A 26,611-nucleotide genomic window follows, 5' to 3' on the forward strand; every position below is an offset into this window, starting at 1 on the left:
AATAATAATTTAGCCATTAAACAAAGTCAAGGACCTTTAGTTCCTCCTCAAATACTATAGATAATATTATGAGCCATGTCCTTTGTTTCAGATACTGAAACCCCCACCAGGTGGAAGAAGTTAACTATATACTGCTCACAAGCAGGTAGACCCCAGACCGGTTGGAACCAAAAGGCTGATGATATTGACTCCCGATTATCTCACCACCAACCAGTCAGCAGAATATCCACAAGCTGATCACACATCCCACAACCCCCCTCCCTCACCCAGTCTTTAAAAACCTTTCCCTGAAAGCCTTCAGGGAGTTCAGGACTTTTAAGCACTTGCTACCTGGACTCCTTGCTTGGCGCCCTGCAATAAATGCTGCACTTTGCTTCACCACAACCCAGAGTTAGCAGACTGGTTTAACTGCATGTGGGCAAGGAGGCCAAAGTTTGGTTCAGTAGCAGTACCATAACTGTTGAATCAGAACTGGCCAGTAGGGACTTCCCTGGGGGTCCAGTGGATAAGACTCTGTGCTCCCAATGCAGGGGGCCCAGGTTTGATCCCTGGTCAGGGAACTAGATCCCACAGGCATGCTGCAACTAAGAGTTCGCATGCCGCAACTAAAGATTCTGCATGCTGCAACTAACGATCCTGCATGCCGCAATTAAAAGATCCAGCACAGCCTAAATAAATAAATAAAATTAAAAAAAAAAAGAACTGAGTAGCATTGAGTCCCTGATATGGTACCATACACCAAGTGGATTAATTAGCCAACACCGATAGGCAAGTTCATTACAGTGGACTCCACTGATCATGAAAGGGATGGGATTTGAATTTTCTTTCTATGCCTGCTTTATTTCTGGCAATAGACCTTCCATAGACTACTGAATACCTGATTTGCCATCACATTAATATGTTTAAAACTACAATATGAGGAAGGAACTCACTTTAAAGTAAAAGAAGTAGAATAAGGAATTGAAACTCACAGGATTTACTGATATTACTAATTACTTCATCACCCAGAGCACTGTACTATATAAAGCAATAGAGAGAACTATAAGAGACTTTGTTATGCCACCTTTTTAAAGGCGCTATCCATATATTGTGATAACTGCTCTGAACCAGCAACCAATATAGAGTTATGTTTCTCCCACAGGCAGAATACATGGTTCAAAAAAGAAGAGATAGAGATGGAAGGGGCACTTCTCACTCTCAAACATAACGACTCACTTGTAAAATTTTAACTTCCCATCTCTGAGGACTCAGACTCTGCTAATACAGAATCCAATGAAGCATGAATATACCAGATGAGAACATTATTCAATTATAATGAATTTGAAATTACCATGAAGCCTTTTCAGGTTTAGGTTCTTCCTGACACTGGGCAAACCAAAAAAAGGCACTTTTGGTATTGGCTGGCATGATTAATTTGTACTAGTCCTCAAGAAGAAACAGGCTTGCTGCTATACAAAAGAAGTGGGGAAAAGTATAGATGCAACCAAAGGGATCCTCAAGGGACATCCTAATACTGCCATGCTCTGTGCTAAAAGTTAACGGAAGACTATAGCATCCTGAAACATACAGAACTACCAAGGGCTCAAATACCATTAGCTGAGGTACTAGCTAAAAGGAAGAGATCATGAAATGGGTAGCAAAGATGAGAAGTTATTGATGCAACCTGCAACCAGGTAGACAAACATGTCTATGACATCTACTATATATTACTCCATGCTGTATCATATACACTTATAAATTTTACTTCATTGATGTCTTCCCTCTTCCTTTCCCCACCTACTTTTTTTTAACATCTTTATTGGAGTATAATTGCTCGACAATGGTGTGTTAGTTTTTGCTTTATAACAAAGTGCATCAGCTATACATATATCCCCATATCTCCTCCCTCTTGCATCTCCCTCCCACGCTCCCTATCCCACCCCTCTAGGTGGTCACAAAGCACTGAGCTGATCTCCCTGTGCTATGCGGCTGCTTCCCACTAGCTATCTATTTTACATTTGGTAGTGTATATATGTCCATGCCACTCTCTCACTTCGTCCCGGCTTACCCTTCCCCCTCCCCGTGCCCTCAAGTCCATTCTCTACATCTGCGTCTTTATTCCTGTCCTGCCCCTAGGTTCTTCAGAACCATTTTTTTTTAGAATCCATATATATGTGTTAGCATATGGTATTTGTTTTCCTCTTTCTGACTTACTTCACTCTGTATGACAGACTCTAGGCCCATCCACCTCACTATAAATAACTCAGTTTCATTTCTTTTTATGGCTGAGTAATATTCCATTGTATATATGTGCCACATCTTCTTTATCCATTCATCTGTTGATGAACACTTAGGTTGCTTCCATGTCCTGGCTATTGTAAATAGAGCTGCAATGAACATTTTGGTACATGACTCTTTTTGATTTATGGTTTTCTCAGTGTATATACCCAGTAGTGGGATTGCTGGGTCATATGGTAGTTCTATTTTTAGTTTTTTAAGGAACCTCCATACTGTTCTCCATAGTGGCTCTATCAATTTACATTCCCACCAACAGTGCAAGAGGGTTCCCTTTCCTCCACACCCTCTCCAGCATTTATTGTTTGTAGATTTTTTGATGATGGCCATTCTGACCGGTGTGAGATGATACCTCATTGTAGTTTTGATTTGCATTTCTCTAATGATTAATGATGTTGAGCATCCTTTCAAGTGTTTGTTGGCAATCTGTATATCTTCTTTGGATAAATGTCTATTTAGGTCTTCTGCCCATTTTTGGATTGGGTTGTTTGTTTTTTTGATATTGAGCTGCTTGTAAATTTTGGAGATTAATCTTTTGTCAGTTGCTTCATTTGCAAATATTTTCTCCCATTCTGAGGGTTGTCTTTTCGTCTTGTTTATGGTTTCCTTTGCTGTGCAGAAGCTTTTAAGTTTCATTACGTCCCATTTGTTTACTTTTGCTTTTATTTCCATTTCTCTAGGAGGTGGGTCAAAAGGGATCTTGCTGTGATTTATGTCAGAGTGTTCTGCCTATGTTTTCCTCTAAGAGTTTGATAGTGTCTGGCCTTACATTTAGGTCTGTAATCCATTTTGAGTTTATTTTTGTGTATGGTGTTAGGGAGTGCTCTAATTTCATTCTTTTACATGTAGCTGTCCAGTTTTCCCAGCACCACTTATTGAAGAGGCTGTCTTTTCTCCATTGTATATTCTTGCCTCCTTTATCAAAAATAAGGTGACCATGTGTGCATCACCACCTACTTTTAAAGGGTATAATGATGAGGTTTCATTTACACTACAATCCACATATTATAGAAGAGCAAAAGAGAAACATTATGAAACTATTCTCCATTTCTCTAGAAGGGAAAATATTCTAGATATCATCAATCTGGAAAGACATACTAAGGATAAAACCTTGTGTAATATAGCTAAAGCACTATATAGAGGGAATTCTATAATCTCCAATTCTTGTATTAGAAAAGACTAAAAATAAATTCACTAAGTGCCCAACCTAAAAACTGACAAAAATTTTAAATTTTTTAAAAATTTAAAAACCTAGAGATCAACAACAGAAAATAGAAAATGTTATTTATGAAAATTGACAAATACATTAACAAAACAGAAAACAATGAGAGACAAGAGTCCGGATCAGCAATGTGAAAAGGATGGTTCTTTGCAGAATCATAACAGATAAACTTCAGAAAGACTGATGATGTGAAAATGAATTTTAAAAAGCACAAAAACAATATCAGTATAAAAGGAGGGACATAACCATAAATGCAGTCAAGATTTTAAAGTATCCTAAGAAATACAATAAAAAACTTCCTGACAAAAAATATGAAAATGGGGAGACTTCCCTGGTGGTGCAGCAGTTAAGAATCCGCCTGCCAATGCAGGGGACATGGGTTAGAGCCCTGGTCGGGGAAGATCCCACATGCCGTGGAGCAACTAAGCCCGTGTACCACAACTACTGAGCCTACGCTCTAGAGCCTGTGAGCCACAACTATTGAGCCCGCATGCCACAACTACTGAAGCCCGTGTGCCTAGAGCCCATGCTCCACAATAAGAGAAGCCACCCCAATGAGAAACCCACGTACTGCAACAAAGAGTAGCCCCTGCTCATTGCAACTAGAGAAAACCCACGTGCAGCAACAAAGACCCAATGCTGTAAAAAATAAATGAATTTATAAATATATATATGTATGTATGTATGTATGTATATATATATATATATATATATATATATGAAAATGGGGATGTAAAAATTTCCTGGAAAATATAAGAGAACTGATGTTTTTAAGGTTTTCAATATATAAGATCATGTCATATGCAAAGAGAAACTATTTTACTTCTTCTTTTCCTATTTGAATGTCTTTTATTTTTTCTTTCTCAACTGCGCTAGCTAGGAATTCCAGTACTGTGTTAAACAGAACTAGAGAGAGTGGCATCCCCTTGTCTTATTCCTAACCATTGAGTATGAGGGTTAGCTATGGGCTTGTTATATATGGCCTTTATTATGGTGAAGCATAGTCTTTTTATACGTAATTTGTTAAGAGTTTTAAATATGAAGGCATGTTGTATTTTGCAAATGCCTTTTCTGCATCTATTGAGATAGTCATTGGATTCTATCATTCATTCTGTTAATATGATGTATCACATTTATTGATTTGCATATGTTAAACCATCCTTGCATCCCAGGGATAGATCCCACTTGATCATGGTGAATGATTTTAATGTGCTGTTGAATTTGGTTTGCCAGGATTTTGTTGAGGACTCTGCATCTATGTTCATCAGAGATAATGGCCTATAATTCTTTTCATGTAGTATTCTTGTCTAGCTTTGATATCAGGGTAATACTGGCCTTATAAAATGAGTCTGGGAGTGTTCCCTCCTCTTCAACTTTTTTGGAAGAGTTTGAGAAGGACTGGTATTATTTCTTTAAATGTCAAATAGACAGCAATACAATAAAATTTGATGTTGAAAGTGGGGTACTGAAGACATCCAATATTTTTGTATTGTTGTCTATTTCTCCCTTCAGTTCTGTTAATACTTGCTATCTTTAGGTGCTCTGATGTTGGGTGACATATATTTACAACTGTTTTTTGCTCTTGATGAATTGACCCCTTTATCACTACATAATCACCTTCTTTGTTTGTCCTTATAGTTTTTGACTTAAAATCTATTTTGTCTGATATAAGAAAAGCTGCCATTGACATCTTTTGGCTTCCATTTGCATGGAATATCTTTTTCTATTCCTCCGCTTTGAGCCTATGTTTACCCTTAAAGGTGTAGTGAGTCCCTTATAGGCAGAATATAGGGGGTCTTGTTTTTTATCCACCAGCCACCCTATGTCATTTGAATGGAGAATTTACTCCATATACATTTAAAGTAATTATTGACAGGTAATGACTTACTAAAGCCATCTTACTAATCTTTTTCTGGCTCTTCTGTTGTTCCTTTGTTACCTTCTTCCTCTCTTGTTGACTTCCTTTGTGATTTGATGGATTTCTCTGGTGGTATGCTTTGATTCTTTTATCTTTATCGCCTGTGTTTCTACTATAGGTGTTTGCTTTGTGGTTACACTGAGGCTTACACGAAACATCTTAAAGTTATAACAGTCTATTTTAGGCTGATAACTACTTAACATCAATTGCATATAAAAACTCTACACTTTCACTCCCCCCACTACATTTTTGTACATTTTTGTACATTTTGTACAAAAACTACATGTTTTTGACAGCACAATTTACATTTTATACTGTGCATCCATTACAAATTATTGTGGCTATCATCATTTTGAACACTTTTGCCTTTTCACATTTATACTAGAGTTAAGTGTTTCACACACCATTACAGTATTAGAGTATTCTGAACTTGACTATATACTTACCTTTACCAGTGTTTTATACGTTCATATGCTTTCATGTTATTAACTAGCATCCTTTGATTTCAGCTTGAAGAACACCCTTTAGCATTGTTTGTAAGGCCGATCTAGTAGATCTAATGGTTATGAACCCCCACAACTTTTGTTTTTCTAGGAAAGTCTTTATCTCTCCCTCACATCTGAAAGACAACTTTGCCAGGTAAAGTATTCCTGGTATTTTTTCCTTCAGCACTATGAATATATCACCCCTTCTCTCCTGGCTTGTTAGGCTTCTGCTGTGAAACCGCTGATAGCCTTATGGCTAAAAATACATATTTTAAATGAATGCTGATTTAATTAAATGGGGGTTTTTTTGCATCTATTATATTTATTTAATGTACTAAATCTACTGGGTGCACACAACCCAACCTCTGCCATTCTGCCACTCTCCTGATAATCTGAATCTCAAGAGGAGCAACATAAACATGGAAAACAGTGTAAAACTTCAGGAGTAGCATCCTGAAGAGACTGTCCTCTAAGTCTTGCTATCCAGATTCACAGAGCTACTCCAGCTGCTATCCTTTCTGAAAACTAGTACCTTAGCTTTTCATTTAGAGCCTATCTGTTTTACATACTTAATGAAACTGCTCTCAATGTCTGCTAGCCATAGATAAGACAAACCTTGGGGCTATAAAAGATTCCAAGCTGCTGCTGTCCTGCGGTGCTCTCTGAACAGAGAATTCCCATCTTGTAACTGAGTGACATGATCTAGACACATGAGTCTCCTCTCTGCTACCCCTCTCCCCAAAGAGTTCAAGTACCCTTTCCCCCTTCTGGTTGTGGCCCTGCACTGCTGTCTCTGAAAGGTCTCCTGTTGTGACAGATTTCCTTTGCAACTTGTCAGAGCTCTACCTAAATAAAGCTCATTATGTGCTACTACTATCTCATGGTCATGTCTTTTATCAGCCCTAAAATCCTCTAGTTTACTACAAATGTATAAGTTTTTCAGTGAAACTTTATAAAAAGTAGCAACGATACCTGAATCATTTTAAGAATGAGAAAACCCAGATATCAAGAAACACTTTAAAAGATAACTGAAAATATGAAAATTTTTAAAGTTCCCGTAATAACATTCCCACAGATGGATTATTCAAGCAATTTCACTCCCTGTCAACCAAATAAAACAAGAAGTACTTCAGTACAAATGGCACACGTTTTTCAAGAAGCAGATGATATACCCTATGAAGCACTGAGAGCACAGTTATGCTCCCAAGTATGGCAGGATGCAATGAAGAAGGTACAAGATAGAAACACAATGCATGTTCTCTGATTGAGAGGCCCTCAACTCCTGGTTGATATTTGCTAAGGTAGAGCCCCAAGTCCCAGTCCTGCTGATCTACCCAAGCACTGGGAAGTTATCCAGGAGAAATTTGACCATTTTAATGCACAACACCACCCATGTAGTATTGCTATCTAAGATGCTTAAGCTGAATCTAACCATGAGGAAACAGACAAATACAAATTGAGGGACATTTTGCAAAACAACTGGCCTGGGCACTTCAACAAAGTCAATGCCATGAAAAGAAAAAAGAAAACCAAGGCTGGAGAACTGTTCTAAATTAAAAGAGATTATGACATGACAATGATAAAATATAATATTTAATTCTTGACTGGATCCTGGACCACACCCCACCCGACCCCCAAAAAACCAACCAAATGAAAACAGCTATAAAGGACATTCATGGGACAAATAGGGAGACATCTGAATATGGACTATATATTTTATAGTACTATTATATCAATGTTACATTTCCTGAGTGTAATAATTATACTGTGATTATGTTAGAGAATGTACTTTTTCTTAAGATGTATATACTAAAATATTGAGCAGTTCCTGGGTTCTGGTATCCCCAACCTATTATCTTTTGTATTCCCAGACATTAGAGTGTAGAATGCTTTAATGCAGTGATTATTCTGGGTTATATCAGTATTTCCTCCTTTTTTTCTTTCACTCTTCAAATATGTGTCTAAAATTCCCTATATTAAATTCTATTTCACTAAGTGACTCATAAGTTTCTCTTTTCCTGACTAAACCCTAACTTAGCAGAAGGATACTCTGATGCTAACTCAACCTCTGGTCAAAAACATAATTTCTAGTACCAAAAGCTACATAGTACCTTAAATTTTATATTTTAAAATGATGAATTTTAAAATACAAAAATCACAATCTAATAATAATACATATTACTTTTAAAAATAAGACATGACAGTAAAGAATTTTTAAAAATCACCCAAAATCTGAACATGCAAAAACAACAAATGTTAACATTTTGATATATTTACATCTTGTCTCTCCTCTATTCAGAGATTGCTTTTGTTTCACAAATTTGTGACCAAACTACATACCCATTTTCTACACTGTCCTTTTATCCTTAGGTATGCCTTTACAGTTTTTTCAATTTCTATTTGCAGAAAGAAAAGATTTTAAGTCTCCCTCACTTTCACATACAGAAACAAAATGACAGATTTATCACTAACTCCTATCCTCTCATCAAGGACCATTCTCAAAATAGTACATCATTTTTAAAAAACATGCTGCATGCATAATTGTTTTATAAAATTTGTAACAAATTACCTTTCCAGTATACAGGAAAATTGGTTAACGTTGTCAGTATTTTAAGATAAAATTATGTCCTCAGAATTATACATGATAAAGCAGGTATATTTTTTGCAGGAAAACATGCCAATAGCATATTTTATACTATGAACCAAAAAGAAAAAAGCCTTCCTCTGCAACCAATAAAAATTATAAATAAATTTAGTAAAGCCAGCTACTCACCCCCTATTACTGACAATTGCTTTTTTCAAATGAATGTAATTTGCAGGAAAGATCCCCTGTAAAAGAGAAAAGATTTCCCATTAGAAAAAGTAATTTGTGATTAACATCTCATATAGACTAAAACAGCAGCCAGATTTCAGCATGGAACTACTCTATCAACAACACAGTAGATCTTTTAATGTAGCAACCACTTTTCAAATTAATTAAGAATACAAAGTTGCACAAACTATATTCAACAGGAATTTCACTGTCATTTGCAGTCAGAGTCTATCCTCAGGGAAAAAACAACTGTGATGTTAAGCAACCACCAAAAAACAATTTTTTTTAAGTTTTAGAAATATTCCATCAAATCACTCTTAGGATATAGACTTAACGTACAGAGCTTGACATGTATCTACAAAACGACATCATCATCTAACTAACAATTTATAGATTATCCAGCTCTGAGCTAGAGAAAGAATTCGCACATTCTGGGTAACATTTGTATTCACAAGAATAAATCAATTTGGGAGCTTCTATAAATATTTCTTCTTTTACTCTTTCCAAATAGTTTCCACTTTGGTATCTGCCATAATTTGATTTCAATTCCTAAGGGATAAAAAATGTATTCTGTTTTAGAAAACAAATAAGTTTTCCAAACAATGTTTCACTCTTTTTCCTGATGTATAAAACTCCCTTCAAATAAAACACAGATGGCTTATTTTTTAAATACTTTTTGGCCCACACCACTATCAGTAATAAACTCAATCTACACCACACAAACCCATCAGCAGCTGGACTACAGTAATGCATTTTACAGTTTTTAGTGTACAGATCTTTCGCCTCCTTGGTTAAATTTATTCCTAAGTATTTGATTATTCTGATGCTACTGTGAATAGGATTGTTTCCTTTATTTCTTTTTCAGATATTTCATTGATAGTGCATAAAAACACAACTAAATTCTCTGTGTTAATTTTATATCCTGCAATTTTACTGAATTTATTGATTAGTTCTGTTTCTTGGGGGAATCTTTAGGATTTTCTATATATCATATCATATGCAAACAAATAAAATTTTACTTCTTTACTCATTTTGATGCCTTTTATTTCCTTTTCTTACCTGACTGCTCTAGCTAGGACTTCCAGTACTATGTTGAATAGGCGTGGTGAGAGTGGGCACCCTTGTCTTGTTCCTCATCTTAGAGGAAAAGTTTTCAACTTTCACCACTGAGTATGACATTAGCTGTGGGCTTATCACATATGGCCTTTATTAGGTTGAGGTGTGTTCCTTCTAAACCCAATTTGTTGACAGTTTTATTCATGTAAGGATGTTGTATTTTGTCAAAAAAATTTTGCATATATTGAGATGATATGATTTTTATCTTTCATTCTATTGATGCAGTATATCACACTCACTGATTTGTGAATGTTGAACCATCCTTGCATCCCTTGCATTAATCCCACTTAATCATGGTGTATGACCCTTTTCATATGCTATTAAATTTGGACTGCTAATATTTTATTGAGAGTTTTTGCATCTATATTCATCAGAAGTAATGACCTGTATTTTTCTTTTCCTACAGTGTCCTTATGTGGCTTTGGTATCAGAGTAATGCTAGCCTCATGAAATGAATCTGAAAGTGTTCCCTCCTCTTCAATTTTTGGAATAGTTTGAGAAGGACTGGTGTTAATTCTTCTTTAAAGTTTAGTAGAATTCACCAGTGAAGTCATCTGACCCTGAACTTTTCTTCATTGGGAGGTTTTTTATTACTGATTCAATCTCCTTACTGATTATTGGACTATTCAGATGTTCTATTTCCTTGTGGTTCATTCTGGATAGGTTGTAAGTTTCTAGGAATTTATCCATTTCTTCTAGGTGGTCCAATTTGTTAGCATATGATTGTCATAGTAGTCTCTTATAATCCTCTGTGTTTCTGTGGTATCATTTTCAATGTCTCCTCTTTCATTTCTCATTTTGAGCCTTTTTTTTTCCTCAGTCAATTTTGTCTATCTTTTAAAAGAACCAGCTCTTAGTTACATTGATCTTTTCTCTTGTTTTTTGGTCTCTTTTTCATTTCTTTTCACCCTGATCTTTGTTATTTCCTTGATTTTGCTAAATTTGGGCATAGTTTCTTCTTTTTTCTAGTTTCTTCAGATGTAAAGTAAGGTTGTTTATTTAACATCTTTTTTTTTTCTTACTGTAGGCATTTATCACTATAAACTTCCCTCTTCAAACTGCTTTTGCAGTATCCCACAGGTTTTGGCATACTGTGTTTCTGTTTTCACTTGTGTTGAGATTTCTTTTTAATCTCTTCTCTGGTCCATTGGTTGTTCAGAATGTGTTAATTTTCATATATTTGTGAATTTTCCAGTTTTCTTGCTGTTACTGATTTCTAGTTTCATACCACTGTGGTCAGAAAAGATACATGGTATGATTTCAATCTTCTGAAATTTGCTAAAGCCTTGTTATATGACCTATTCTGAAGAATGTTCCATTTACAATTGAGAAGAACATGTACTCTGCTGCTGATGGATGGAATATTCTATATATGTCTGTTAGTTATATTTGGTCTAAAATATAGTTCAAGTCCAACATTTCCTTGTTGATTTTCTGTCTGGATGATCTACCCAGTGCTGAAAATGGGGTGTTGAAGGCCCCTTTTATTATTGTACTGTTATCTACTTCTCCCTTCAAATCTATTAGTATTTGCTTAATATATTTAGGGGCTCCATTTTGGGTGAACATATATTTATGACTGTTATACCTTCTTGGTAAATTGACCGCTTTATCATTATGTAATGACTTTCTTTGTCTCTAGTTAATTTTTTTTTAATTTATTTATTTATTCATTTATTTAATTTTTGGTTGCATTGGGTCTTTGCTGCTGCACGTGGGCTTTCTCTAGTTGCAGTGAGCAGGGGCTACTCTTTGTTGTGGGGCGCAGGCTTCTCATTGCGGTGGCTTCTCTTGTTGCGGAGCACAGGCTCTAGGCGCGCGGGCTTCAGTAGTTGCGGCACACGGGCTTCAGTAGTTGTGGCTCGCGGGCTCTAGAGCGCAGGCTCAGTAGTTGTGGCGCACGGGCTTAGCTGCTCCGTGGCATGTGGGATCTTCCCGGGCCAGGGCTCGAACCCGTGTCCCCTGCATTGGCAGGCGGATTCTTAACCACTGCGCCACCAGGGAAGCCCGTCTCTAGTTAATTTTTGACTTAAAGTCTATTTATCTGATATAAGTATAGCTCCCTGGGCTCTCTATTAGTTTCCCCTTGCACGAAATATCTTTTTCCATACGTTAACTTTCAACCTACATGTGTCCTTAAAGCTGAAGTAAGTCTCTTGTAGGCAGCATGTAGTTGGATCTTGTTTTTTTTTTAATACATCAAGCCACTCTAGGCCTTTTGATTGGAGAATTCAATCCATTTACATTTAGAGTAATTATTGATAGGTAAAGACTTACTAATGCCATCTTAATTGTTTCTGGCTGTTTTATAGTTCCCTTATTCCTTTCTTGCTGCCTTCCTTTGTGAATTGATGATTCTTCCATAGTGGTATGCTTTGATTCCCATAACTTTATCTTTTGTGAATCTACTGTAGATTTTTGCTTTGTGGTTACCATGGACATCAAGGCCACCAGAAATGTATTTTATATATTGACTCATAATAAACTATAACCTATGCCAACAGAGAAATCTAATATGTGAAAATATGGGATTGAAAATAGGATAAAACACACGACCACATATAACCAAACCTGAATGATGACAACTGATTATCTGTAAGGGAAGAATTAATAGTAAAAAGTTTAAAACACACAGAATTAGCATATACTTCTAAGAAGATGGAAGAAGACATATTTTTCACTATTCCTCCTGCTAAGTACAATGTAAAACTCTGGACATTATATATATAACATGCATATGGACACACAAAATACACATAAAAATATACATCATATGTCATATATATAACGTGTGTCATATATATATATATACATATATATATATATATATATATAGACATAAAAGTATTTTTAAAAACTGGAAGACTCTGAAAGGTGAAGAGAAGAAGGCAAACCAACTGGGTTGAGATGCAAGAAATAGCAGAGTGGTGAACTCCCTAGATTTTCTTTTGCATTATGTATCCACTACTTGAAGCTAAAAAAGCTGGAGACCTGGAAACACCAAAAGGCACAAACAAAAAAACACCCCAAAAAACCCTGCTCTTTCTAGTTTAAGAACCAGGAAAGGATCCACCTATCAAAACAAAAAACTTTTCAATAACAACCACTATATTGCTTCCAAATACCACCAAAAAAAAGGAATGGCCCAACTCCCACCCACACAAGCAAGGTCCATTGGAGGGACTGAACTTAGACCCTCATCAGGCTGTAATGAGGCACCCAAACTGGTACAGTATCAGAGAAAACCAAGTTGGGAGCCAAGACCTTCTATGCCAGTAGGCAATAATAAGCCACCAGCACTCTGGCAGTGGAGACTACTTGGGGGCACCTGAACTTCCACCCCTAACAAGTATTAATGAGATTCCCTCCATCACCCGGCTGTGCTGGTATAAGAAGAGGCCAAGGGGAAAACTGAAACTTTCACCATCACTCAGAAATAACAAGACCATCACCCTCCTCCTGGTGTCATTGAAGGCCACGTGGGGAGCAGTAAGGAAGTACTACAATGCCTTCCAACCAGTGAATAATCAGTGGAACACTAGTAGGAAGCTGGAATTCCCACACAAGGAAAAACAAGGAGGCTTCACCCTTTGGTGTCAACAGAGGCTGCGTGGGAAACATGGGATTCAAACCCCCTTGGCAGTAATGAGGTAAAACCCCTCTTCCCTCTGCAGAAGCACTGTCACAAAAAGCCAGGTAAAATTGAAGGTTTAAATAAAATGCAGGGTCTTATAATACCCAAAGGTCCAGGCTTCAGTTGAAAATCACTCATCATACCAAGAACCAGGAATCAAAGGGCATCAAAGGGACATGGATCCTACTAACTACTTCATGGACTCCATCAGGAAGCCTGTCCATGAGCCAATGGAGATGTCTCACACTTGCAGATCTTCCCAACTGGCCCATGAGCATCCCCAATGCTCTGCACACTCCATCATACTCCCTAACTCTGTGGCCAGTTCCCTGGGCACACCACCAAGGGTGGCAATGAGTGCAAGCCTTTGTACATGGCTACTAAGCACATGCAGAAAGCCATTCAATTCTGCAGAATTGGGAGAAAGCACATAAACTTAAGCATGCAGCACCACCCTAGGTGAAGCAAACAAGAGACTGGCAGCAACCAGCCTAACTTTGCAGGATTGAGAAAAAGCATACAATCTTAGAAATTCCACCCCAAAAAAGAGAACAAGAAGTGTGGAGTAGGTGCATACATAGCAAAGGTCTGAGAAAGCCTCAGAATAACCAGCAGGGCTGACAGAAGATACTTCTCTACCAAAGAGAGTCAGTAAAAATGGAGGAGGTGACTGCTTCTTCAAACGGAAAGACAGAAATGCAAGACTTCAAGGAACATGAAAAATAAAGGAAACATGATACCATAAAAAGGGGACACAACAATTTTCCAGTAACCAACTTCAAAGAAATGAATCTGTGATGTGTCCAATAAAAACGTCAAAATAGTTGTTTTAAGAAAGCTCAACAAACTACAAGAAAACACAGAAAGATCATTCAATGAAATCAAGGAAACAATACACAAATAAGAAGTTTAAAAGATGTACAGAAATCATAAAAAAGAACCAAACAGAAATTCTGGAACTGAAGATTACAATGAATTTAATGAAAACTGCAATAGAGAATGTCAACAGCAGACTTGATCAAAAAGAAGAAAAACTTAGTGAGATTGAACACAGGAACTTTGAGATCATCCAGTCAGAAGAGAACAAAAGAAAAAAATTTTAAACAGCAAAAGAAGTCCATACAAATTACAGAATACCATAAGGGGAAACAATCTATGTAGTATTGCAGTTCCAGAAAGACAAGGGAGGGAGAAAGGGTTAGAGGGCTTATTTAAAGAAATAAGGGCTGAGAACTTCCCAAATCTTGGGAGATTTGGACATCCAAGTTCATGAAGCTAGGTCTCCAACAACATTCAACCCAAAAAGGTCAATTTCAAGACACATTATAATAAAACTGACTCAAATCCAAGACAAAGAGAATTTCAAAAGCAGCAAGAGAAAAACAAGTTTGTAACTTATCAGGTAAACCCAATAAGGCTATCAGTAGTACTCAGCAGATATGCCAGGCAAGGAAACAGTGGAATAATACATTCAAAGTACTGAAAGAAAAAAATTGCCAACTGAGAATACTGGCAAAGATGTCTTTCAAAATTGGAGAAATGACTTTCCAAGACAAACAAAAACTGAAAGAGTTCATCACCACTAAACCTGCCTTATAAGAAATGATGAAAGAAATTCTTCATCTGAAATGAAAGGACATAATTAGTTAACATCAAAGCATGTGAAAATACAAAACACAGTGATAAAGATAAATATATAGTTAAATTCAGAATACTCTAATACTGTAATATGGCAACATATTAATCAATTAACTCGGGGGCTTCCCTGGTGGCACAGTGGTTAAGGATCTCCCTGCCAATGCAGGGGACATGGGTTAGAGCCCTGGTCTGGGAAGATCCGACATGCTGCGGAGCAACTAAGCCCATGCGCCACAACTACTGAGCCTGCACTCTAGAGCCTGCGAGCCACAACTACTGAAGCCCATGTGCCTAGAGCCTGTGCTCCACAACAAGAGAAGCCACCACAGTGAGAAGCCTGCACACCACAACAAAGAGTAGCCCCCGCTCACTGCAACCAGAGAAAAGCCTGTGTGCAGCAACGAAGACCCAATGCAGCCAAAAATAAAATTAAATTAAATTAATCAATTTACTATCAAGGTTAAAAGACAAAAGAATTTAAAATAACTATACCTACAACAATTTGTCAATAGATATATAAGAAGATGTAGATTGTGACATAAATATAAAATGTGGAAAAGAGGAATAAAAGGGAAGAGTTTTTATATGAGTTTGACGTTAAGATGTTACCAGTGTAATAAAACAGACTGTTGTAAGACATCTTACGTAAACTTCACGGCAACCACAAAGAAAAATCTTCAGTAATACACAAAAGGATGGCATTAGTAAATGAATTAAATTCACCAATCAAAAGGCATACAGTCACTGAATGGATTTAAAAATATAACCCACCTACATGCTGCCTACAAGAAATTCAACTCACCATTAAGAATAAACATAGGCTCAAAATGAAGAAATAGAAAATGATATTCCATGCAAATGTAAATCAAAAGAGAGCAGGGGTAGCTATACCTATATCAGACAAAATAGACTTCAAGTCAAAAACCAGACAGCATAAAGAATGATTATTTAATGACCAAGGGGTTAATTCATCATGAGAATATAAAAAATTGTAAATACATATGCACCAAACAACAGAGCACCTAAATATATTAAATACTAACAGAGCTGAAGGGAGAACTAGACAACAATATAAAAACAGTAAGGGATTTCAATACACACTTTCAACAATGGATGGACCTTAAAAACAGGAAATCAGTAAGAAATCATCAGACTTAAATTATACTTTAAACCAAATGATCAGAAATACACAGAACATTCTATTCAACAGCAGCATTCTTCTCCTGCACACATGGAATATTCTCCAGGAGAGATAACATGTTAGGTCACAAAGCAAGCTCAAGTCTTAACAAACTCAAAAAACTGAAATTATATCTTTTCTAACAACAATAATATGAAACTAGAAATAAATAACAGGAAGAAAACTGGAATATAAACAAATATGTAGAAATGAAACCACACCATCCTGAAAAACCAATGTATCAAAGCAGGAATCAAAAGAGAAATCAGCCTGTGTCCTCTAAGATGGGCGGACAGCACTTCCCTCAGGGTCCATGCATGAGGAGGGCAACAGACATGTCTACGGCAGGCGTAGCAGTAACTCTTAGCATGTGGCCTGTCTCTGGTTGGGTTGTAAATCCAGAAGGCAGGACCAAGACTGTATTCCTCACAGTCACATTGGAACAAAGCAGAAACTAATTGTTTGCATCTGAAACCATCTTACCCAGCAGCCCCCAGGCAGGTTTACCTTAACATCGTTCTTCCTGCTGCCGGTCCTGCTCAGGGCTCCAGAGAGGTAGGTCCCAGGGCTTCCACTGATCACCCACTCCTGGGAGTTTTTCGTAAACCCCACTTACTGCTTTTAAAACTGTGTGACCAGTTCAACCATGTAGGAAACGATCCTGAAGTCCACCACCACGTAACCACTGCTGATGCTGTGATACTGTATTTTTCTAAAATGCACGTGTGTGTTTGTGTGTGTTTTTTAAAACAGGTGTCCAACTGTATGTATGGTTTCTATCCAGCTCTTTTCACTTAACATGTGAATTTCTGTATCATTAAATTATTTTTGAGAATGTGAAAAAAAAGAGAAATCAAAAAATAACTTTACACAAAAGTGGAAACACAACATATGAAAATTTATAGGATGCATAAAAAGCATTTCTAAGATGAAAGTTTACAGTGATAAATGCCTACATTAAGAAAAAAAGAAAAACCTCAAAAAACAACCTAACTTTATATCTCAAGGAAATTTAAAAAAGAACAAATTGAGCCCAAAGCTAGCAAAAAAGATCAGAGGAGAATAAATGATAATAAACATAAAATAAACTTAAAAAAACAGAAAAGATCAAAGAAATTAAGACCTAGCTTTTTGAAAAAATAAACAAAATTGAAAAACCTTTAACTAGACAAAGAAAAAAGAGAAAAGAATCAAATAAATAAAATTGAAAATGAAAGAGGAGACACTACAACTGATACAACAAAAATACAAAGGATTGTAAGAGACTACTATGAACAATCATACATCCACAAACTGGATGGCCTAGAAGAAACGGATAAATTCCTAGAAACATACACCCTACCAAGACTGAATCATAAAGACAGAGAAAATCTGAACAAATCAATTACAAATAAGGAGAGTGAATCAGTAATTTAAAACCTCTCAACAAAGAAAAGTCCAGTACCAGATGGTTTTACTGGTGAGTTCTACAAAGATTTAAAGAAGAATTAATACCAATTCTTCTCAGAGTCATCCAAAAAAACTTAATAAAAGGGAACAATTCCAACTCATTTTACAAAGCCAGCATTACTTTGATATCAAAACCAGACAAGGACACCACAAGAAAAGAAAATTACAGGTCAATATTCTGATGAACATAGATGCAAAAAAACTCTCAACAAAATATAAGCAAATCAATTTCAACGTCACATTCAAAGAATCATACACTGTTATTAAGTTGGATTTATCAGTCAAATGCAATGATAGTTCCACATACGCAAATCAATAAGTAGGATACACCATATTAACAAAATGAAGGATAAAATCATATGATCATCTCAATAAATGAGGAAAAAGCATTTGACAAACTCAACACTTCCCTGATTATTAGTGATGTTGTGCCTGTTGGCCATCTGCATTTCCTCTTTGGAAAAACATCTATTCAGTTCTTCTGTCAATTTTTTAATCGGATTTGTTTTTTAATGTTGAGTTGTATGAGCTATTTATATATGTTAGATATTAACCCCTTATCAGTCATATCACTTGCAAATATCTTCTCCCATTCAGTAAGATATCTTTTCATTTTGTTGATGGTTTCCTTTGCTGTGCAAAAGCTTTGAAGTTTAATTAGGTCCCATTTGTTTATTTTTGCTTTTGTTTCCTTTGTTTTAGGAGACAGATCCAAAAAAATATTGCTGCAATGTATGTCAAAGAGTGTTCTGCCTATGTTTTCCTCTAGGAGTTTTAATAGTATCCAGTCTTACATTTAATCCATTTTGAGTTTATTTTTGTATATGATGTTAGAGAACATTCTAATTTTATTTTTTACTTGGAGCTGTCCAGTTTTCTCTGCACCAATTACTGAAGAGACTGTGTTTTCTCCATTGTATACTCTTGCCTTCTTTATCATAGATTAACTGACCATAAGTGTGTGGGTTTACTTCTGGGCTCTCTATTCTGTTCCACTGATCTATGTGTCTGTTTTTGTGACAGTACCGTATTATTTTGATTACTGCAGCTTTATAGTATAGCCTTAAGTCAGGGACCATGATCCCTCCAGCTCTATTCTTCTTTTTTGAGATTGTTTTGGCTATTCAGGGTCTTCTGTGTTTCCATATAAAGTTTAAATTTATCTGTTCTAGTTCTGTAAAAAATGCCATTGGTATTTTGATAGGGATTGCACTCAATCTCTAGACTGCCTTGGGTAGTATAGTCATTTTAACAATATTAATTCTCCCAATCCAAGAACATGGTATATATCTTTCCATCTGTTTGTGTCATCTTCAATTTCTTTCATCAGTGTCTTACAGTTTTCCGAGCATGGGTCTTTTACCTCCTTGGGTAGGTTTATTCCTAGGTGTTTTATTCTTTTTGAAGCAATGGTAAATGGGATTGTCTCCTTAATTTCTCTTTCTGATACTTCGTTGTTAGAGTATAGAAACGCAACACATTTCTGTATATTAATTTTGTATCCTGCAACTTTACAAAGTTCATTGACGAGCTCTAGTAGTTTTCTGGTGGCATCTTTAGGATTTTCTATGCATAGTATCATGTCATTGGCAAATAGTGACAGTTTCACTTCTGCCTTTCCAATTTGGACTCCTTTTTCTTTTTCTTCTCTGACTGCTGTGGCTAGGACTTCCAAAACTACGTTGAATAAAAGTGGTGAGAATGGACATCTTTGTCTTGTTCCTGATCTTAAAGAAAATGCTTTCAGCTTTCCACCATTAAGTATGAAGTTAGCTGTGGGTCTGTCATATATGGCCTTTATTATGTTGAGGTATATTCACTCTATGCCCACTTTATGGAGCGCTTCTATCATAAACGATGTTGAACTTTATCAAAAGCTTTTTCTGCCTCTACTGAGATGATCATATGGTTTTTATTCTTCAATTTGTTAATGTGGTGCATCACACTGATTGACTTGCAGATACTGAAAAATCCCTGCATCCCTGGGATAAATCCCACTTGATCATGGTGTATATCCTCTTAATGTATTGTTGGAGTCAGTTTGCTAATATTTTGTTGAGGATTTTTGCATCAATGTTCATCAGTGACACTGGCCTGTAATTTTCCTCTTTTATGATATCTTTTTCTGGTTTTGATATCAGGGTGATGCTGGCCTCATAGAATGAGTTTGGAAGTGTTCCTTCCTCTGCAATTTTTTGGAGTATCAGAAGGATGGGTGTTAACTCTTCTCTAAATGTTTGGTAGAATTCACCTGCGAAGCTATCTGGTCCTGGACTTTTGTTTGTTGGGAGTTTTTAAATAACTGATTCAATTTCATCACTGGTAATTGGTCTGTTCATTAGAAAAAATGAAATAGAAATTTTTCTTCCTAGTTCAGTCTTAGGAGATTGTATCTTTCTAAGAAGTTGTCCACTTCTAGGTTGTCCATTTTATTGGCATATAGTAGTTCATAGCAGTCTCTTATGATCCTTTGTATTTCTGTGGTGTCGGTTGTAACTTCTCCTTTTCCATTTCTGATTTCATCGATTTGGGCCCTTTCCCTTTTTTTCCTGAGAGTCTGGCTAAAGGTTCATTTATTTTGTTTATCTTTTCAAAGAACCAGCTTTTAGTTCACTGATGTTTTCTACTGTTTTTTTAGTCTCTATTTCATTTATTTCTGCTCTGATCTTTATGATTTCTTTCCTTCTAGTAACTCTGGGTTTTGTTTGTTCTTCTTCCTCTGGTTGCTTTAGGTGCAAGGTTAGGTTGTTTATTTGAGATTTTTCTTATTTCCTAAGGTGAGCTTGTATCGCTATAAACTTCCTTCTTAGAACTGCTTTTGCTGCAGCCCATGGGTTCTGGATCATCCTGTTTCATTTTCATTTATCTCTATGTATTTTTTTATTTCCTCTGATTTCTTCAGTGATCCACTGGCTGTTTAGTAGCATATTGTTTAACCTCCCTGCATTTGTGTTTTTCTGCAGTTTTTTTCTTGTAGTTGATTTCTAGTCTCATAGCATTGCAGTTGGAGAAGATGCTCGATATGATTTCAATTTCCTTAAATTTACTGAGGCTTGTTTTGTGGCCTAGCATGTGACTTATCCTGGAGAATGTTCCATGTGCACTTGAAAAGAATGTGTATTCTGCTGCTTTCAGTCCAATCCTAATTCTTGACAAACAATTTCTGTAACCTTGTGGGTCTTGCCTTTATAAGCTTCTCCCATTTTGTAGTCCAGTGGAATACAATTCAAGTGCTGTCTTGGATTTATGCTTCCTGGGCTGCAGTCCTAACAAACCCCAAATAAACTTTTTTTTTTTTTTGGGCCTCAACCAGGTCTCCATTCTTGGAATTCTTGGTTAATGATATCCTAGTTTTGATATGGTACTATAGTTTTCTAAGATGTTATCAATAAAGGAAACCAGGCAAAGGGTACACTGGATCTGTTTATATTCTTTATTATAAGTGCACATAAATCTTTAATCATCTCAAAAAATATAAAGTATAATGATGGAAGAAATTTTTGCATATTGGGGTATGGGGAAGCCATTCTGGCTTATACATGATTTGGCCTGAACTTTATGTCAACTAGAACAGCCTGGCTTACAGTCTGTCAAACATACATTGCATATCTGCTTTCACCATTAAAGAAAAGAATGCATTATCTAGAAGTATAAAGAATGTCCACTTTGAAGATAGGGATAAATGCCTCCCTTCCTATGACACCAATGCTAGTACTGCTTCGAAGACAAGGTTTTCCTCCCAGATGCCAAGGTCATACTGACTCACTGTGTACGAGCTAATCTGTCTCTTTTGAAACCTTGAAGGAATGGAGCCCTGTCATGTTTGATGCAGTTCTTTGTTCTTACAAGATATAAAACTGTGCTGAAAACCATGCTTCTCCCGAGTGCTTTGGTGGAGGCTGCACTCCAGGCTGGTCCTCAGCTTGGCTCGAATAAAACTCTCTTCTATTCCTTATGATAGATTGCTTACTTATTATTTCTCAACAATAACAACAACAGGATCTGTCTCCGTCAAGAACAACTAGAAGTCTGAAATATATGCCAAATGTTTTTAGACACTGGACAACCAGCAGCACAGGAATGTGATCTTGGGAGAAGAGAAACAAATGAAATGGGTCATACAATTTTCCAACGCTTTTTGCCTAGAGGCCTTTATTGATCAGAGAGTGACAGCACAGAGTAAGGAACTGTCACTAAGATTAAAAGCCAAACACCAGTAGGAGAAGGCTGAGAGAGCTGAATTTTGTGGGGCAGAAAACAGAAGGGAATCATGAAGAGAAAGAAGTACAGAATTCTTCAGAGAGACTCCATTGAGTATTTAGTTGAAAACTAAGCTGCAGTTACACAGAGTGAGACTCTATGTGGCCAAGGAAAGAGTAACTAATAATTGGCAGCTGTAAGCTGAACAATTCCTAGAGCATACCTAAGACTGGTACACATTAAAGTTCTAATCGACCACAATGGAAAGAGCTCAGTGAACACATGGTTCTTCAAATAAAGATCCAGTAACACTGCATGTTAAACGTAAGGTCAAACGGGGGCTTCCCTGGTGGCACAGTGGTTAAGAATCCGCCTGCTAATGCAGGGGACACGTATTCGAGCCCTGACCCAGGAAGATCCCACATGCTGCGGAGCAACTAAGCCCGTGTGCCACAGCTACTGAGCCTGAGCTCTAGAGCCCACAAGCCACAACTACTGAGCCCATGTGCCACAACTACTGAAGCCTGCGTGCCTAGAGCCCGTGCTCCACAACAAGAGAAGCCACGACAATGAGAAGCCTGCGCGTTGCAATGAAGAGTAGCCCCCCACTCACCGCAACTAGAGAAAGCCCGTGCACAGCAACAAAGACCCAACACAGCCAAAAATTAATTAATTAATTAACTTAAAAAAGTATATATGCTGATTATCCTTTTTAAAAAAAAAAAAAGGTCAAACAACCCTAGAGTAAAGGCTACTCTAGGCACGCTCTAACAAACCTTAAGGATCAAGCTGAATTACAAGTAAATTAACTGCTTGCAAAAATGAATTCAATTTTTTTTAAAAGAAGATGACAAAATTCAGCTCAAGAAATTCAACAATATAACTTCAAAATTCTAGAAAACAAAACAAAAAAATTTCCAGATATGTAAAAATTTAAACCATAACCAGGAGAAAAAGCAGTTAATAGCAAGAGACCAAAAATGATATATAATGGGAACTAGCAGAAGTTTACAGTGCTATTAAAATTTCTCCAAGATTTAAAAGAAAACATAAACATAAGGAAAGTGCTATCAATATACAAAATGGAACAAAATGGAAATAACAGAGCTGAAAAACAGAATACCTAAATGAAAACGTGCACTTGAGGTGTTTAATGGCAAACTAGATACATGAAAGAAAGAGAAGCACACTTTAACACCTAGTATTAAAACTATCCAAACAGACTTGGGGGAAAAGACCGAAAAATAAATTAAAATAGAAGTAGAAATCTTTGAGATAATATAAAACAGTGTAACATATGTAGGACTGGAGAACCAAAGAGAAGTAGCAATATTTCAGGAAATCATTTTTAAAATTTTCTAAATTAGATGAAAAACACAAACCCACAGATATAGGAAACTCCATGATATAAATTTGGATGAACACACACATACACATACAACACCAAAATATATCATAAGCAAATTGCCCAAAACAATGATAAAGATAAATCATAAAAGCATCCAGAAATAAAAACAAAACAAATATTTTAAAACACTACAGTACAAGAAACAAAGATAAGAATTAATAAAGACTTTTCATTAGAAATACTATAAAACCAGAAGACAATGAACTGACATATTTAAAGGGAATTGTATAAACCCACGCACATATGGTCACCTTATCTTTGATAAAGGAGGCAAGAATATACAATGGAGAAAAGACAGCCTCTTCAATAAGTGGTGCTGGGAAAACTGGACAGCTACATGTAAAAGAATGAAATTAGAACACTCCCTAACACCATACACAAAAATAAACTCAAAATGGATTACAGACCTAAATGTAAGGCCAGACACTATCAAACTCTTAGAGGAAAACATAGGCAGAACACTCTGACATAAATCACAGCAAGATCCCTTTTGACCCACCTCCTAGAGAAATGGAAATAAAAACACAAATAAACAAATGGGACCTAATGAAACTTAAAAGCTTTTGCACAGCAAAGGACACCATAAACAAGACGAAAAGACAACCCTCAGAATGGGAGAAAATATTTGCAAATGAAGCAACTGACAAAGGATTAATCTCCAAAATTTACAAGCAGCTCATGCAGCTCAATATCAAAAAAACAAACAACCCAATCCAAAAATGGGCAGAAGACCTAAATAGACATTTCCCCAAAGAAGATCTACAGATTGCCAACAAACACATGAAAGTATGCTCAACATCATTAATCATTAGAGAAATGCAGATCAAAACTACAATGAGATATCATCTCACACCGGTCAGAATGGCCATCATCCAAAAATATACAAACAATAAATGCTGGAGAGGGTGTGGAGGAAAGGGAAAACTCTTACACTGTTGGTGGGAATGTAAATTGATACAGCCACTATGGAGAACAGTATGGAGGTTCCTTAAAAAACTAAAAATAGAACTACCATACGACCCAGCAATCCCACTACTGGGCATATACCCTGAGAAAACCATAGTTCAAAAAGAGTCATGTACCAAAATGTTCATTGCAGGTCTATTTACAATAGCCAGGACATGGAAGCAACCTAAGTGTCCATCATCGGATGAATGGATAAAGAAGATGTGGCACATATATACAATGGAATATTACTCAGCCATAAAAAGAAATGAAATGGAGGTATTTGTAATGAGGTGGATGGCGTTAGAGTCTGTCATACAGAGTGAAGTAAGTCAGAAAGAGAAAAACAAATACAGTATGCTAACACATATATATGGAATCTAAGGGAAAAAAAAAAGGCCATGAAGAACCTAGTGGCAAGATGGGAATAAAGATACAGACCTACTGGAGAATGGACTTGAGGATATGGGAAGGGAGAGGGGTGAGATGTGACAGGGTGAGAGAGTGTCATGGACATATATACACTACCAAATGTAAAATGGATAGCTAGTGGGAAGCAGCCGCATGGCACAGGGAGATCAGCTGGGTGCTTTGTGACCACCTAGAGGGGTGGGATGGGGAGGGTGGGAGGGAGGGAGATGCAAGAGGGAAGAGATATGGGAACATATGTATATGTATAACTGATTCACTTTGTTATAAAGCAGAAACTGACACACCATTGTAAAGCAATTATACTCTAATAAAGATGTTAAAAATAAAATAAAATGAAATGAAAATAAATAAATAAATAAATAAAGGGAATTGTATACCCAATGAAAATATTTTTGAAAGAGGTGAGTAAATCCAAAGCAAATAAAATGAATAAAGAGAAGAAATCTGTGAAACAGACCAAAAAAAAACCTTTTAAGTCAGAAGTTAAGTTGAGAGGATCAAAACAACAAAAATCTAAATAGATTTGACCAAGAAATATAGAGGACATAACTCCCTAAAGTCTAGAATGAAAGAGGGATCATCACTAAATGTCTTACAGACATTAAAAAATAAATAGCATGATTATCTAGGACAATTCAAAAACATACTGAAATAGAAAAATCTCTTGCAAAATACAACTAATCAAAACTGAGAGAATGAGTTAGACAAAGATACTAAAGATAGACTATAAGCCCAGACCAAAAACAAAAAAAAATTTAATGACAAATTAGACTTCCTCAAAATTAAAATCTATTCTTCAGGACACAACATTAAGAAAATGAAAAGGCAAACCACACAGTGAAAGAATATATTTACAAGGACTTGTATTCATAATAGAGTATTCATATAACTCAATAAGAAAACAACCCAATAAAATATGGGTGAAAGATATGGACACTTCACAGAAAAAAAAGAGGTTAAAGGACAATAAACATTTGAAAAGGTGTTCAACCTCTTTAGTCATTAGAGAAATAAAAATTAAAAGCAAAGCAAGAGACCACTAGCTCATCCATTAGAATGTCTAAAATTAAAAAGACTGAAAATAAAAAGTGTTGCTGAAAAAGTGGACCAATTGAAAGTCCGATACTTAAATTTATACTTAAATTTTGGGAGGGTTCCCACCATTAACTGATAAGAAGTACTCACTGTGCCTCAACTATCTGTACAAACAACATGGTTTATGCTGCTGAACACCTGCTTTCCTTCCAGGAATGTGGAATTTTGTTACATGCTACACAGAGGTCGCGTACAGGACCAGTGCCTGATAAAAACTCTGGCTATGAGTCTCAAACAAGCTTGCCTGGTTGGCAACATTTCACATGTGTTGTCACAATATTCCTGGGGGAATTAAGCTTCTCCTGTATGACTCCACTGAGAAAGGACTCTTAGAAGCTTGTGCCTGGTTTCCCCAGACTTTACCCCATGCACCCTTGCTATTTTGATTTGTATCCTTCCACTGTAATTATTCACAGCTTTGAGTACAATTACATAATGAGTTCTTTGGGTCCCCACAGCAAATTTTCAAGTCTAGGGGTCTTGAGGGCCTCCAAACACAACAACAAATAAGCATGACACAAAATATCACCTAGCCTTCACTTCCTTCAACTCCCACCATCTTCTCCCCCACTGACAACAACACAAACACTAATAATAAGATCCATTAATGGAGAACACTTAAAATGTGGCTATTAGGTAAATTCCAGATCACAAACCCACATTTCAGTATTGAATAACAATGATAAAATGTCAATTTTTCTTAAGTTTTCAGTTAGGAGAGCTCCTACTGATGATAATTAGCACTTTCCTTCATTAAAAAAAAAATCATTAGATTAGGTCTCATTATGACTTGGTGTATGACC

At 36.4% G+C, this 26,611-nt stretch overlaps 1 protein-coding gene across 5 annotated transcripts in view; it reads right to left on the minus strand.

The window, feature by feature from the left end:
* The window catches only part of DOCK3 (dedicator of cytokinesis 3), a 403,408-nt gene that overhangs the window by 292,027 nt on the left and 84,770 nt on the right, over window positions 1–26,611 (minus strand). For all 5 annotated transcript variants that reach the window (XM_057555412.1, XM_057555413.1, XM_057555411.1 and 2 more), the window contains exon 4: window positions 8,673–8,728. In XM_057555412.1, the coding sequence (XP_057411395.1) occupies window positions 8,673–8,728 (56 nt within the window). The remainder of the gene's footprint in view (window positions 1–8,672; window positions 8,729–26,611) is intronic.

The sequence above is a fragment of the Balaenoptera acutorostrata genome, chromosome 10 (assembly GCF_949987535.1).
Source record: "Balaenoptera acutorostrata chromosome 10, mBalAcu1.1, whole genome shotgun sequence".
In the NCBI taxonomy this organism is placed as follows: Eukaryota; Metazoa; Chordata; class Mammalia; order Artiodactyla; family Balaenopteridae; genus Balaenoptera; species Balaenoptera acutorostrata.